This window comes from Geotrypetes seraphini, chromosome 6 (assembly GCF_902459505.1).
Source record: "Geotrypetes seraphini chromosome 6, aGeoSer1.1, whole genome shotgun sequence".
Classification (NCBI taxonomy): Eukaryota; Metazoa; Chordata; class Amphibia; order Gymnophiona; family Dermophiidae; genus Geotrypetes; species Geotrypetes seraphini.
Genome location: NC_047089.1, coordinates 6,161,766 through 6,176,462, shown reverse-complemented (window position 1 = coordinate 6,176,462; position 14,697 = coordinate 6,161,766). Strand labels below are relative to the sequence as shown.

Genomic DNA, 14,697 nt, shown 5'->3' with positions numbered 1-14,697 from the left:
AGAAAATTCTTTGTGCTGGAACCACTGTTCCCTCTAAGCCAGGGGTGTCAAGTCCCTCCTCGAGGGCCAAAATACACTTGGGTTTTCAGGATTTCCCCAATGAATATATGCATGAGATCTATTAGCATACAATGAAAGCATTGCATGCAAATAGATCTCATGCATATTCATTGGGGAAATCCTGAAAACCCAACTGGATTATGGCCCTTGAGGAGGGACTTTGACACGCCTGCTCTAAGCTGAGCAGAAGTCCTCCACCTCCAGTTCTGCCACTGGGGGGTGCTGTTTCACTATCACATTTTCAGTAGTGAGAGACGAGCAAGCTCTGTCAGACTCTAGGGAACATGCCTCTTCCTGGTGATTGAAAACACAATATTGAAGCATTACCTCCTACTGATACAATTAAGTTGGAGGACTCCCACTTAGCTTAAAGGGAACAGTGCCTGGAACCATTCCAGATTTTAATACAATCATTAATGCTATCTAAACTTCATTATTGTAATTTAGTTTTGATAATTTGTTCAAATTCTTTGATCTATCAATTATAGCTGGTACAAAATGCAGCTGTTAGACTAATTTTTTTGGCCTTGCTAAATATGACAGTCTTAAAACATCAGTATTCCAAACTAAATTGGCTTCCGGTAGCTGCCCATTTGCAATTTAAAATTTGTGTGATAATTTTTAAAATCTTCTGTGGAGAAGCCACAATGTATTTATTAGATCTAGTGGTTCCATTGCAAGGGCTGTCTTTGAGATATAATATTCGTGATCTCTATTTATTGCATTGCCCAAAGTTTAAAAATCTGAAATCTCAATGCCATATAGCTGAGCTATGGAACCAACTCCCTTTCTTTTCCAAAAATGTTATATCTCAACTATGTTGATTTAAATATATTTGCTAATGTAATTCCAGATGTTCTGTTCTTGATTTGTTGTAAATCAGTCCTTCAACTGTGTAGGTATAGGTAAAATATATTGCTGCAACAGGAAGAATAATACAAGTTAAAGATCTGGGTGTCATTTAAAGACATTATGCTGAAATCGTTTGCCCAGTGTGCAGAAACAGCAAAAAACCCAAACAGGATGCTAGGAATTATTATGAGACTAGTGTTTAATGTAATGTAATTTATTTCTTATATACCGCTACATCCGTTAGGTTCTAAGCGGTTTACAGAAAATATACATTAAGATTAGAAATAAGAAAGGTACTTGAAAAATTCCCTTACTGTCCCGAAGGCTCACAATCTAACTAAAGTACCTGGAGGGTAATAGAGAAGTGAAAAGTAGAGTTAGAGGAAAAATAAAAATAAAATAAACATTTTAACAAGACAGCATTGATCTAAATACTTTGGAAGGTAGAAGAGAGGAGAGAAAGGAATAGAAGCATGATGAAGTGATGAAGTGGAGCAAGTAAGTTTAGGAGGAGCGATTGAAGTTTCCAGAAAGGGCTTCTTCAGGGAAGAGACTTGGCCGACAGTCCCAGGATGCCTATGTCTCCTCCCCTGAGATGTTCTCCCATCCATGCATTCCCTCCCAGACACACTGCCCGTGCCCCAGCCGCTCCAAGGAGGCTGCCCCAGATGAGGCCCACGGTGAATGCAGGATTCTCTCCTCTGCGGGAAAGCCGCCCGGAGCCAACAGTCGATCTTCTTAGCGGATTGCAGGGGGGGAAGAGTTAACACTCTTGGTAGTATCGGGTCTGTGTGCTCTCGGTGGTTGTGGCTGGTCTCGTTGCTGCTTAGGTGTAAAAGCAGTTGATCTCCACTGCTGCTGATATTTAAAAGCAGGCAGATTGATCTCTCCAATGGACTGCAGGGGGAGGAGTTCACACTCTGGCAGGATCGGGTCTGTGGGCTCTTGGTGGTTGTGGTAGGTCTCGCTGCTCCTTGTATGTAAAAGCAGTTGTTTTTCTACTGCTGCTGATATTTAAAGCAGGTAGATTGATCTCTTAAACGGGATATAGGGGGAGGAGCTCACATGCCTGGCTGGATCGGGGCAAGGGCTCCTATTATAGGCAGCTGGTCTTGCTGCTACTTAGGTGTTAAAGCAGTTGATCTTCCTAGCGGACTGCAGGAGGTGTGGAGCTCACACTCCTGTCATGATCTGGTCTATGGGCTCTTGGTAGTTGCGGTTGGTCCCAATGCTGCTTAGGTGTAAAAGCAGTTTAAGCCCGTTAAATTAACGGGTGCTAGAGTAGATGTCTGTTTTGTTTGTTTGTTTTCTTTGTCTCTCTCTCCTTGGACGCTGTCTGTTTGTCATTCTTACTGTCTGCGTCTCTCCCTGGCCCCCTGTCTTTCTTTCTGTCTCCCTACCTGCCTGTATTTCTCTGTTGCGCCATGCCTGCCTGTCTCTCCGTGGCCCTTCTGTTTCCCCCCCCCCCAGAGCAAAGCATGATTGCTGTCAGCATAGCCTTCCCCCCAAAGCAGCCCCCTTTTCCTTTTCCTCTCCCCCTACCCCATTGTGCAGTGCCTGCCTGCTCCGTGGCCCCCTTTTGTTTCCCCCTTCCAGAACAAAGCATGATTGCTGTCTGCACCCCAGAACACCCCTCCCCCCAAAGCAGACCTTTCCTTCTCCTCCATGCCCCCTGTTGTGCCATGCCTGTTCTACCCTTCCTCCATCCTAGCTTCCTGGTGTCTTCTGGCCCACTGGCACAAACCACTGCTGCTGCTCCTCTTCAAAGCAGCCTGCTGAGGTTCACCGGCTGGCTGTAGCGAACCTCGCAGGCTGCTCTCCACCTCAGCACGTTCCCTCTGATGCAATCGCGTCAGAGGGAACGTGCTACTGAGGTGGAGAGCGGCCTCCAAGGTTCGCTATAGCCGGCCGGTGAACCTCAGCAGGCTGCTTTGAAGAAGAGCAGCGGCTGGTGAGTGAGGGCAGGAGGGGGGAGTTGCTGGTGTTTGAAAATGGAATTCGGCATGGAGGGACACATCATGCTGTCGGGGAACACGCTGTCCTAAGTGCGCATGCGCGCTTAGGGTTTTATTATAGAGGATGGTAAATAAGACCAGGAATATTATAATACCTCTGTATTGTTCCATAGAGTGTACTCAGCTTGACTACTGCTCACCATATTTTAGAAAGGAGTTAGCAGACTTGGAAGATGTTCAAAGAAGAGCGACCAAAATGATAAGGAGATGGAACTCCTCTCGTAAGAGGAAAGACTAAAGAGGTTGTAGCTCTTCAGCTTGGAAAAGAGGCAGTTGAGGGAGGGATGTGATTGAAGTCTACAAAATCCTGAGTAGTATAGAATGGGTAAAAGTGAATTAATTTTTTACCCTTTCAAGAAGTACAAAAACCCAGGGACACAATGAATTACTGTATATGGAAATACTTTTAAAGCAAATAGGAGGAAATATTTTTTTATGGCGTGTACAGTTGGGCAGACTGGATGGACCATTTGAGTCTTTATCTGCCGTCATTTACTATGTAACTCAAAGAATAGTTAAGCTCTGGAGATCATTGCCAAAGGAGGGTCTAGGACGATTCAGCATGGCCAGTTCTGTGCTGAATTGTGGTACTGCGATAAAATAGCCATGAAGAGCTGCAGCAGTGCAGGAATCTTTACCCTTCTCCTCGATCCACTGGCATCTCTCCCAGAAGGGAACAATTCGTGATCCAGCACCTGTTGGGTGATGCCACCCTACACCTCCCCAAAGTTCTTTGCTTCACCTGTCTGTGATCTGCCTGCTCCTGTGTCTGCAGCGATGGAAGAGGATGATTCATCACGGTCCTTTCATTGCAGCCATGCTGAAACGACCAAGATGAATTGTCCCATTTTGGCCAGAGGATGTGGTTACAGCAGTTAGCATAGTTGGTTAAAGAAAGGTTTGGACAAGTTCTTGGAGGAAAAGTCCATTGTCTGCTATTGAGCAGATGTGGGGGAAGCCACTTGGATCAGTAGCATGGAAAGTTGCTACTATGTGGGTTTCTGCCAGGTACTTGATATCTGGATTGGCCACTCTTGGAAACAGGATGCTGGGCTTCATGGACCTTCGGTCTGTCCTAGTATAGCAATTCTTATGTGAGCCACGTATAGGACAATGAAGCCATTGTGACATCACTGCTGAGGCTGGCTCTTGGGCATTGGTGGAATGAGGCATTATGATATCACAATCTCAGCTCTGGAATGTTGCTACTTTTTGGATTTCTGCCAGGTACTTGGGACCTGGGTTGGCCACTCTTGGAAACAGGATACTGGGCTTGATGGTGTTTATTTACATGTTGAGTGAAGAAATATTTTCTTCAGTGACTCTTTGTGGCCTTAGGTAAGTCAGTTAACGTCATTGGCTCAAGTACAAACTTAGGGCTCCCTCAACAAAGCTGCAGTAGCAGCTGCTCTGATGCCCATTAAATCCCTGTCAGCGTTGGAGCAGTTCCACGTTCTTTTTATCTGCACGCTAAGACCTATATGTACTGCATCTATTGGCATACTCAGGTGGAGTATATATGCACAGACAGGTATGGTGTTTCAAATTGCCACGTTATAACAATGGTCTTGTATTAGGTGCAGCAAAATTTAGTATATATGTATTTACAAAACACACAGGTGAACACCGACACGAGGCATAACAAGATCAGCATTGTTACAATGGTTTTGTGACACATGGCAAGGATCCATTGAACACAAAAAATATTTGGACCAAAATATCACTAGTTTGTCACTGTTAAAAAAGGGGTCTTGTATCAATTGCACATAGTTGCTAAGTCAGATAGCTGAATCATTGACACAGATGTTTTTTAGGTCAGCTTGCATTGGGATACTGTTACTGTATATTGTTAGGTACACTTTGTACATTATGCAAGATGTAGGCCAAGCTTAATTGTTGTGGCCCCTCTGGGTCTCGTGCTTGAGAGAGCAGAAATAGGGCCCTCCTGCAAGAAAAACATAAGAGACAGAATGGTTCTCTTGGTTTAGAAATGCACATCCCCAGGCCTTAACAGAAGCGTTGGGACCAGTTGCAGATTGCAGCTGGTGGGGACTATTTTCATAATATAGGAAGGACAAGAAGCAAGTGAGCAACGGGAATTAGAATACGTTATAGAAAAAGTATTTACTTCTGTCCTGAAAGGTTGTCAGCCCAACCAAGAAGGGAATGACTTAAAACTTGCAAGTTATTCTGCATATTCACCCCTAAGTTCAACATAGTTGGCACATCTTGTCTGAAGTTTCTGTAATCCTTCCCAAAAAATACTCACTCTGCACACTGAAATACTTCTCCACTGCTGCAACCACCTCTGAATCACTTGAAAATTGTTGCCCTTTCAAACTCTTTCTAAGGTTTGGAAACAGAAAATAGTCCGATGGAGCAAGATCAAGGTTTATTAGTATTTGATCAAATCGTTTAATAAGTGTTTCTAAGCAAAATACACCAATAAAAATATAAGAACATAAAGTATACAACCTAAAAAAACTAATCTCAATAAAACCATTAAAACAAATACATATACTAACTGGTTCATAAGGAGAAGGGGGGAAGAACAGCTTCCCTTCACATACTAGGATAAGACTGTAATGTAAGGACCAGTTTGCTGGTAGGCCGAGATGCTGCCCTGGTGGTCCAAGCCTATAAAAATCAACATGCAGCTCCTCTCAGTATCTCTTCTCTCTCCTTACTCCATTCAGCTGGTAAGCCTCTCTAATCTGTATCTTCCACTGCCAACTAGTCTCCATTTCCTTGAGCTTGCTCTGTCTCTAGCTCTATTCAAATCTAGGATAAAAGCCCAGCTTGTTGAGGCTGCTTTGAACTCTTATTTACCCATTCACTATCCTTGTTTGTTTTAATTATTCCCAATCCCATATTTGTACTTTTTGGCTGTTTTGGATTAAAAACTCTTATGTGTTTTGTATCTAACACTGCATGTCTTCTAGTGCTATAAAAATGAGTGGTGGTAGTGGGTTCAAATACATTGAATTGGTTATTGCAGCAGAAGGTTGTGAAATCCATCATGTGCTATAAATATTGGCTCTGCTAACGGTGAAACCCAGGTAAATTAGCTAGACTATTAAAGGGGGCCAGGCCTCACACATGTCACATAAGAAAAGGAGAAGCTCTAACCCAGGGATCTCAAAGTCCCTCCTTGAGGGCCGCAATCTAGTTGGATTTTCAGGATTTCCCCAATTAATATGCATTGAAAGCAGTGTATGCACATAGATCTCATGCATAGTCATTGGGGAAATCCTGAAAACCAACTGGATTATGGCCCTCAAGGAAGGACTTTGAGACCCCTGCTCTAACCATAAGAGCATAGGCGTTTCCATAGTGGGACAAAGCAAAGGTTTCCAATCATGGCTCACAAGTACCTGGCAAGATCCCTGGCAATACAGTATTGATCACCATACCTTAAGAAGGATATGGCAATACTTGAGAGGGTCCAGAGGAGAGAGACACGAATGATTAAGGGCATGGAAAACCTTTCATATACTGAAAGATTGGAGAGACTGGGGCTCTTCTCCCTGGGAAAGCGGAGACTCAGAGGAGACATGATAGAGACCTACAAGATCATGAAGGGCATAGAGCAGTGGTCTCAAACTCGCGGCCCACCTGGTACTATTTTGAGGCCCTCGGTATGTTTATCATAATCACAAAAGTAAAATAAAAGTTTCTTGATCATATGTCTCTTTAGCTATAAATTACAATATTATTATTAAGGCTTAGCCAAAAGGAAGGATTTATAAACTAAAGAGTTTTACCTCATGCAAAATTGTCATTTCTTTAATGAGACATTAACTATTTTTTTTCTGAGGCCTTCCAAGTACCTACAAATCCAAAATGTGGCCCTGCAAAGGGTTTGAATTTGAGACCACTGCCATAGAGAGAGAGAGTAGAGGGACAGATTCTTCAAACTTTCAAAACAAAAGAACAAGAGGGCATTCGGAAAAGTTGGAAGGGGACAGATTCAAAACGAATGCTAGGAAGTTTTTCTTTACCCGGCATGTGGTGGACACCTGGAATGCGCTTCCAGAGGGCGTAATAGGGCAGAGTACGGTACTGGAGTTCAAGAAAGGATTGGACAATTTCCTGCTGGAAAAGGGATAGAGGGATATAGATAGAGGGCTACTGAACAGGTCCTGGACCTGTTGGGGCCGCTGCGTGAGCGGACTGCTGGGCACGATGGAACTCAGGTCTGACCCAGTGGAGGCATTGCTTATGTTCTTATGTAAAACAGATTTTATGCAATAAACTGGTGATTTCTGAGTCCATCTTAATATGGCTTATGGACTTTTCTTTTAGGAATTTACTCAAACCCAACACAGACAATATAGCCAGGCAGGTTATAGACCACCACACTGTGCTGTATAAAGGCAGGAAGCAAAATGTAGACATGTCACTGGGGTGTTGTGTACTTCTGGGGTTGCAGTCGCACAAACATTGATATGCACTGATGTGGAGACAGACAGCAGAGCTGAAGCTTTAGATCAAGCAGGTAGAAAGGATGAATGAGTCCCTCCGAGATGGAAAATGTTGCTACATTGTAGTGGCTGAAATTAAGACTGTGAGGTTTTAGGCTATAGCCTGCTGCTCCTAGAGGATTTCAAGCAGGCTCTCTTTACTGAAGATGCCTGAGAAATATTTGAATTTATTAGATATCCTGAAAGTCTGTCCTGTTTGAAGGCTGAACTTGAGTAAGCCTGTTGGAAGACACTGCTTATGCCTCTGCCTGCTTCCTCTAATAGTTGGCTGGAAAAGACATGCACACAATAAACCAGGAAGCTGCTTGCTATGAATGTTCACCGTTGAAGAAAGTGGTTGATTAGAGAAATGTAGGACTGTGGTTATATTTGCAATTTTTACTAGCATTTCCTGTTGAACTGTCAATTACAGCAGGTTCCTTTTTTGTGCCGAATAAATCTCTTCATAAAAGCAGATTCAGTACCAAACAAATTAAGTAGTAATTTGGGAGATAATTGTACTGTAACTAAGTCAAATGATAACCTGTTAAGTGCATATTATGCATGTTTAACCTAAAAAACCGTTCTGAGCTCGAACTAACTATCAGCCCATCCCGTCTGCCACCCGATTCTGATCTACCTCAATAAGGATAGATTGCAATTGCTACCCACAGCAACCTGACTGCTTACAGGATACCATTCCCTATTCATTTCTATAGTGCCACCAGATGTACACAAACACTGATCAAAGTTTATGGTCTATTTGAGACAGACAGATTGTTCTAGTTAAGGTTGTTAAATTGAAACAGAAAAATAATCCAAAGAGTTCAGGATCATTATTAGCATTGCAAGCAAAGGTAAGGAGGCGAGTGAGAACTTGGAGGAAACATCAGAACCAGGAATGTTAGACAAGATGGAGAAGCAAAGCAAGCAGTAGCTGAAGCAAAAAAAATTATGACAATCTGATTAATCAGTCAAGGAACTCCACAACATGCCTTTTCAAGAATATTAATTTGCTCTTGTCAACTCTACAATATGACAACCAGATGTAGAAAGTTTAGCGAGAAAGACACAGAATTAGATGCGTCAAATGTTAATCTAGAGGTAGCAATTCCGGCTCTATTGTCACTCCAGCTATAGAGACTCAAAAAATACTGCTGTCTAGATAGCTGTCCGTCTGTTAGCGCATATCCCCTCTGAGTTTCTGAACTGGTTGAGACTTCATTAATTTAAGCCTAAAACAAGGTCTAGATCCAACAACTCCATCTGTTATTGCACTTACTCCTATACCTAAGGCTAAGGGAATTGATCTACCTAAAGCAGAAAACATCAGATTGGTGGGAATATCATGGCCAGCAAAATGGTTAAAATTCTGCACAAATTTACAGCTGTCAGACATCTTAAACAAGGTGGACAGTTTTCGTACTTATCAACACGGTTTTAGACAAGCATAGTACAGAATCCTTGTTGTTAGACCTGACAAAGGTTAAATCTTATTTAAATAGGCCAAACTGTCAATACTGCTACAGTTTGACATTTTGGTTGCATTTGATGCAGTAGACAACTCTATGACTTCACAAATATAAGGTACTAGTATTTAAGCCCATTACATTAACGGGTACTAGAATAGATGTGTGTGTGTGTCTTTCTCTCTCTCTCTCTGCTTGGCTGCTTTCTGTCTGTCTTTCTTTCTGTCTCTTTCCTCGGCTGTCCACCACCACCACTTGCCTGCTCCCCCTGTTCAGCAGTAGCCCTTCTCCCTTCCTTTTACCTCCCCCATGTCCAGCAGCACCCCTTCCTTGCTCCCCCTGTCCAGCAGCAGCCCTTCTTCCTTCCTTTTATGTCCCCCCTGTCTAGCAGCACTTCTCCCTTCCTTCTACCCCCCCTGATCCCCCTGTCCAGCAGTAGGCCTTCTCCCTTCCTTTTACCTCCCCCCCTGTCTAACAGCACCTCTTCTCTGCTCCCCCCCTGTCCAGCAGGCCTTCTCCCTTCCTTTTACCTCCCCCCATCTAGCAGCACCTCTTCCCTGTTCCCCCTGTCCAACAATAGGCCTTCTCCCTTCCTTTTACCTCCTCCCCCCACTGTCTAACAGCACCTCTTCCCTGTTCCCTCTGTCCAGCAATAGGCCTTCTCCCTTCCTTTTACCTCCTCCCCCCACTGTCTAATAGCACCTCTTCCCTGCTCCCCCTGTCCAGCAGTAGGCCTCCCTTCCTGTTATCTCCCCCCCTGTCCAGCAGCACCCCTTACCTGCTTCCCCTGAACGTTCATGTCTGCCCTCCTCTTCAAAAAAGCCTACTGAGGATCGTGAACCTCGCAGGCGCTATGCACCTCAGTAGCAAGTTCCCTCTGCTGCGATCCGGTGCGTCAGAGGGAACGTGCTACTGAGGTGCAGAGCGGCCTGTGAGGTCCTAAGGCAGTAGGCTTTTTTGAAGAGGGCAGACAGAAGAGCTGCTTCAGTGGACTGGATGGAGGACTGCCGCTTCGATGCCTGGAGGAGCTGGAGAGCAGGGAGGTCGGCGCTTTACAATTGCTCTGCCAGTAGCGCGCATGCGCACTCCTGCCTGCCTGCCACGGACATATGGATCACGCAGATAGGAGTGTGCATATGCGTTAGTGTTTTATTATTATAGATGGTATTAAAATGGTTCACAGAGTTTCTAACCAATAGAACATATGAAGTAAGAAAGGGGAGTAGCAAGTCTAAAGTCTGGAGTGCCTTTTGCGATGTGCCACAAGCCTCTTCCTTATCTCTATCCTTGTTTAATTTATATGAGATCTGATAATTAAGTTCATGAACTTGCTACCATGTGCTTATGTTGGCAGCACTGTGCAAACTACTCGGTATGGTTTTATAACGGGTAGGGCACTCCGGTCCTCCTGAGCCATATTCCAGTCGGGTTTTCAGGATTTCCCCAATGAATATGCATTGAAAGCAGTGCATGCAAATACATCTCATGCATATTCATTGGGGAAATCCTGAAAACCCGACTGGAATACAGCTCTCAAGGACCGGAGTTCCCTACCCCTGTTTTATAATCTTGGTATATCAGTGTCTCACAGCTGTATTTGTGTTGATGTGTGACAGTGTCTTGCTGAGTGGTGTTCACTATTGTTGCATATTTTTATGTGATATTACGAGAATTTTAGACCTTGAATTAGAGCAGGGGTAAGGAATTCTGGTCCTCGAGAGCCGTATTCCAGTCGGGTTTTCAGGATTTCCCCAATGAATATGCATGAGATCTATGTGCATGCACTGCTTTCAATGCATATTCATTGGGGAAGTCCTGAAAACCCGACTGGATTACGGCCCTTGAGGACCGGAGTTCCCTACCCCTGAATTAGAGCAACAAACATTAAATTTCTTGTTAAACTTAGCAAGAGTGGAAGTGAAATCAGGGACATTTTAGTCCAAGTTTATGGGGATAATGCCATGAAGAAAACAGCAGTGTATCTAAGCCAAAACCACTCCGCTACGGAGTGCCCCAAGGTGCATTGATATCCTCACTCCTCTTCAACCTTTATATCAACCCAGTACTAAATCACAGCAAAATACCAAATCAAAATCCACTCATACACAGATGATATACAGCTATACCTTCCCTTAGGCCAGGGGTAAGCAATGCCAGTCCTCAAGAGCTGGAGCCAGGTCAGGTTTTTAGGATATCCACAATAAATATTCATGAGATAGATTTGCATCTCAAGGAGGCAGTGCATGCAAATCCATCTCATACATATTCATTGTGGATATCCTGAAAACCTGACCTGACTCCGGCTCTCGAGGACAGGAATTGCCTACCCCTGCCTTAGGCCAACACTGAGATGTACAAATCATAAAACTCCATAGCTGCCTAACTGAAATAAAGAATGGGATGACTGCAAATAAATTACAACTTAATGCCTCGAAGACTGAACTCCTCTGGATACACAAAGACACCTGCCCATACCCCTGCCCATCCTTTTCCTGGGAAAATGACACACTAACATCTAAAGATAACGTCAGCAGCCTAGGAGTGGTCCTGGACTCAAATCTATCACTCCCAAATCACATATCAAACTTAGTGTCTTCATCCTTCTACTACCTCCATCAACTGAGGTGCATCCTGCCCTATTTTTCAGAAACCGATTTTGCCCAACTACTGCATGCATTTGTATTATCCTGCTTAGACTATTGCAATGCACTACTAGTGGGCTTACCCACAAAAACCCTCTCCCGCCTCCAAGGTGTACAAAATGCAGCCATTTGTCTCCTGAAAAACCTAGGCTTCTGAGACTATGTCACCCCAGCACTAGATAGATTGTGAGCCCACCAGGACAGATAGGGAAAATGCTTGAGTACCTGATTGTAAAACCGCTTAGATAACCTTGATAGGCGGTATATAAAATCCTAATAAAACTTAAAACATCCATGCATTGGTTACCTATCTAAAAACGCTGCACCTTTAAAGCCTTGGTCCAAGCCTTCAAGACCTTCCACAAGCTAACACCGAACTACATGACATCAAAACTACAAATTTACATCCCAAACCAATCACTGAGATCTCAGAGAAATGGCTCACACTACCACCTAGTCATTCACTCAAAACTGAAACAGCCTGCAAACGCTCTTATTTACAGTTTATACCCAGATTCTGGCACATCATCCCCACATCCATTAGATCGCTAGACAATCTATGGAACTTCAGGAAGGCCGTGAAAACCTTCCTCTTCACAAATCCAGCTCCTTAATGTCCAACGCTATTCACGAGCTCCATAATGACTGACATTACTCATGGGACCTAAATTGCCAACCACCAATCATGTACTCACTTACAACACTAAAACTTTAGTATAAGTATGTTCTGTTAGTATAGTGAATGCTGTCCTAAATCTATACTATGCCATGTAATATCTTATATGAATGCTGCAAATTCTTCTAAGTTATGTCTGCCAAAAATGTCTTCAATAATTTTGTCCTTCTATACTGTGAATATACCTTTGTAACCCGTTCTGGGCTCCTTTGGGAGAACAGGCTAAATGAATGAATGAATAAACTGATTAAATGTTTTTCTGAGGGGAGAGAAAGCATCACTAATGAAGAGAGGTCACAGCAGCCAGTAATGAGCAGAACTGATGAAAACATTGCAAAAATTAATTGAATTGTGCATCAAAATCGGCTGACTGTGAGAAGCATAGCAGACCAAGTAAACATTGATAAACAGGAAAATCTTAACTGAAAATCTTGGCATGATAAAGGTATGTGCAAAAATGGTCCCTAATGGCTCTTGCATCATGACAGTGCACCAGCTCACATGGCACCGTCTGCGAGGGAGATTTTAGCCAGTAAAAAAATACCTGTATTGAAACACCCTCCTTACTGACCTGACCTGGCCCCCAATGACTTTTTTTTTACTCAAAGATAAAAGAAATATTGAAAGGAAGACATTTTGATGACATTCAGGACATCAAGGGTAATATGACAACAGCTCTGATGGCCATTCCAGAGAGTTCAAAAATTGCTTTGAAGGGTGGACTAGATGCTGGCGTCAGTGCATAGCTTCCCAAGGGGAGTACTTCGAAGGTGACTGAAGTGATATTCAGCAATGAGGGATGTAGCACGTTTTCTAGGATGAGTTCATGAACTTAATTGTCAGGCCTCGTACTTAAGAGCTTTGAGCAGAATATTTTCTCCTTCACAGATTCATGTGTTCGTGTATGCAGATAATATTTTCTTGCTCTGTCCAGTTAAGGACTCCTTTGAGGACACCAAACAGTATACATAAAGGTGTGCTGAAAAGTTCTCAGCCCAACCAACCAATGTCCTAAATTCCTGAGCGTTATTTTGCTACTGTAGCTGAAAAGAGTGTTATTTTGTTAAGTGCCGATTTGCAGAATGGAATTCTGTTTTGACATTGTTTCAGATTATTCATTGAACCATATTCATTCACATCATTCTCTTCTTAGTTAAGCTAGGCACAGTATATGGACAGAGGAATTTTCTCAAATTTAACAAACTGAAGACTAAGGTGCTTTGGTTTAATAACTACAACTCATAGAAACAAGACGGCAGATAAAGTTCAAATGGCCCATACTGAATTGGTATTCATAACAGAAGAAAAACTTACGATTGAAAGAACATCAAAAGTGTTGGGCGTTATTATAGTTTCAGACCTTACATTTGTTGACCAAATTAATTCCTTGGTTAAGAAATTTTTCTTCAGATTAAGACAATTAAGAATGATCAGATTAGTCTTAAATCAGGCTAGTTTCTATACAGTTGTGCAAGTGGTTTTACTTTCTTACTTGGATTACTGCAATTCTCTGTGCTGTAGTATAAGAGAGAAAGCATGTACAAGACTGCAAATACTTCAAATTAGAGTGGCCAGATTAATTTTCCAATGAAACCAATTTGATGGGTCCCCACTCCTGCGGGAGCTACACTGACTACCCATAAAAGAGAGAATTAAATTTAAGATTGCATGGGTGGTTCATAAGGCAATTCTAATGGACTAGTCTTTAAAAATTCTATGACTTCTTTTTATAACTCAAGACTGATACAATGTTTTGTTGATCTTTCCTTTTCCTTCACATATTAATTGGGAAAAAGTTGTACAAATCAACTTTTGAATTTCAAGGCCCTAAAGTTTGCATCAACAAGACTCACATTATCACTTTAGGAAAATGTTAAAAACATATCACGTCTTTCTTTAATTGTAAATTGTCGCTCATAGTGTTTCTGATGTTATAGTGGGTGAACATTTGGCATCCAGTGATTAACGCATTGTATGGTTTAACGTTAAGACAGGTGTAGAAAGTAGTGCTGCCCGATTCAGGAAAAAATATTTCGATTCGGTTCAGCCTATTGAATCGATTTTTCAATTCGATTTGATTTTCCTGCCCAATTGGGTGTTTTTTTAAAAAAACATCCTAGTGGGTTTATTTTATAGCCTCTTCACCCCCTTTGCCCTCTCCTACCCATACTGGCACTGTGGTGTAAACAAAAAATACTTTTCCTTTCTCTGTTAAATCCTAGCTCACATTTGCAGTCTAACACCAACTCTGGCAGGATACACATTTCAAATCTGACATATTGTAATCTCAAAACGTCTAAACCAGTGCCCTTTAAGGCCTTTAAATCAATGGCAGCTCTTCAGACCCTACATAAGGCCCCCACTGTATTTTTTTTTCTTTTGACTGATGTTAATAGGGAAACCTATTGTTATCCACTTACTCGGCAGCTACTGTGCAGTGAGATTTGGGATTTTATTTTGCACTGTGATGGCCTCTCCAAACAAAAATTTTGCCCTTCGCCCTTCCAGGACCAGATCAGA

General features: G+C 42.6%; 1 protein-coding gene across 3 annotated transcripts in view; it reads right to left on the bottom strand.

The window, feature by feature from the left end:
* Positions 1-14,697, bottom strand: part of LOC117362166 (leucine-rich repeat-containing protein 51-like) — a 108,847-nt gene that overhangs the window by 4,488 nt on the left and 89,662 nt on the right. Inside the window, exons 7-8 of one of the 3 annotated variants that reach the window (XM_033948093.1) lie at positions 5,197-5,273; positions 4,136-4,872 (exon numbers count right to left, since the gene is read on the bottom strand). The exons of 1 other annotated variant lie outside the window; for it this stretch is intronic. In XM_033948093.1, the coding sequence (XP_033803984.1) occupies positions 5,241-5,273 (33 nt within the window). In that variant the 3' untranslated portion in view covers positions 4,136-4,872; positions 5,197-5,240. Of the gene's footprint in view, positions 1-4,131; positions 5,274-14,697 lie in introns of those variants that run through there. One more of the 3 variants, XM_033948092.1, reaches the window with a different exon arrangement.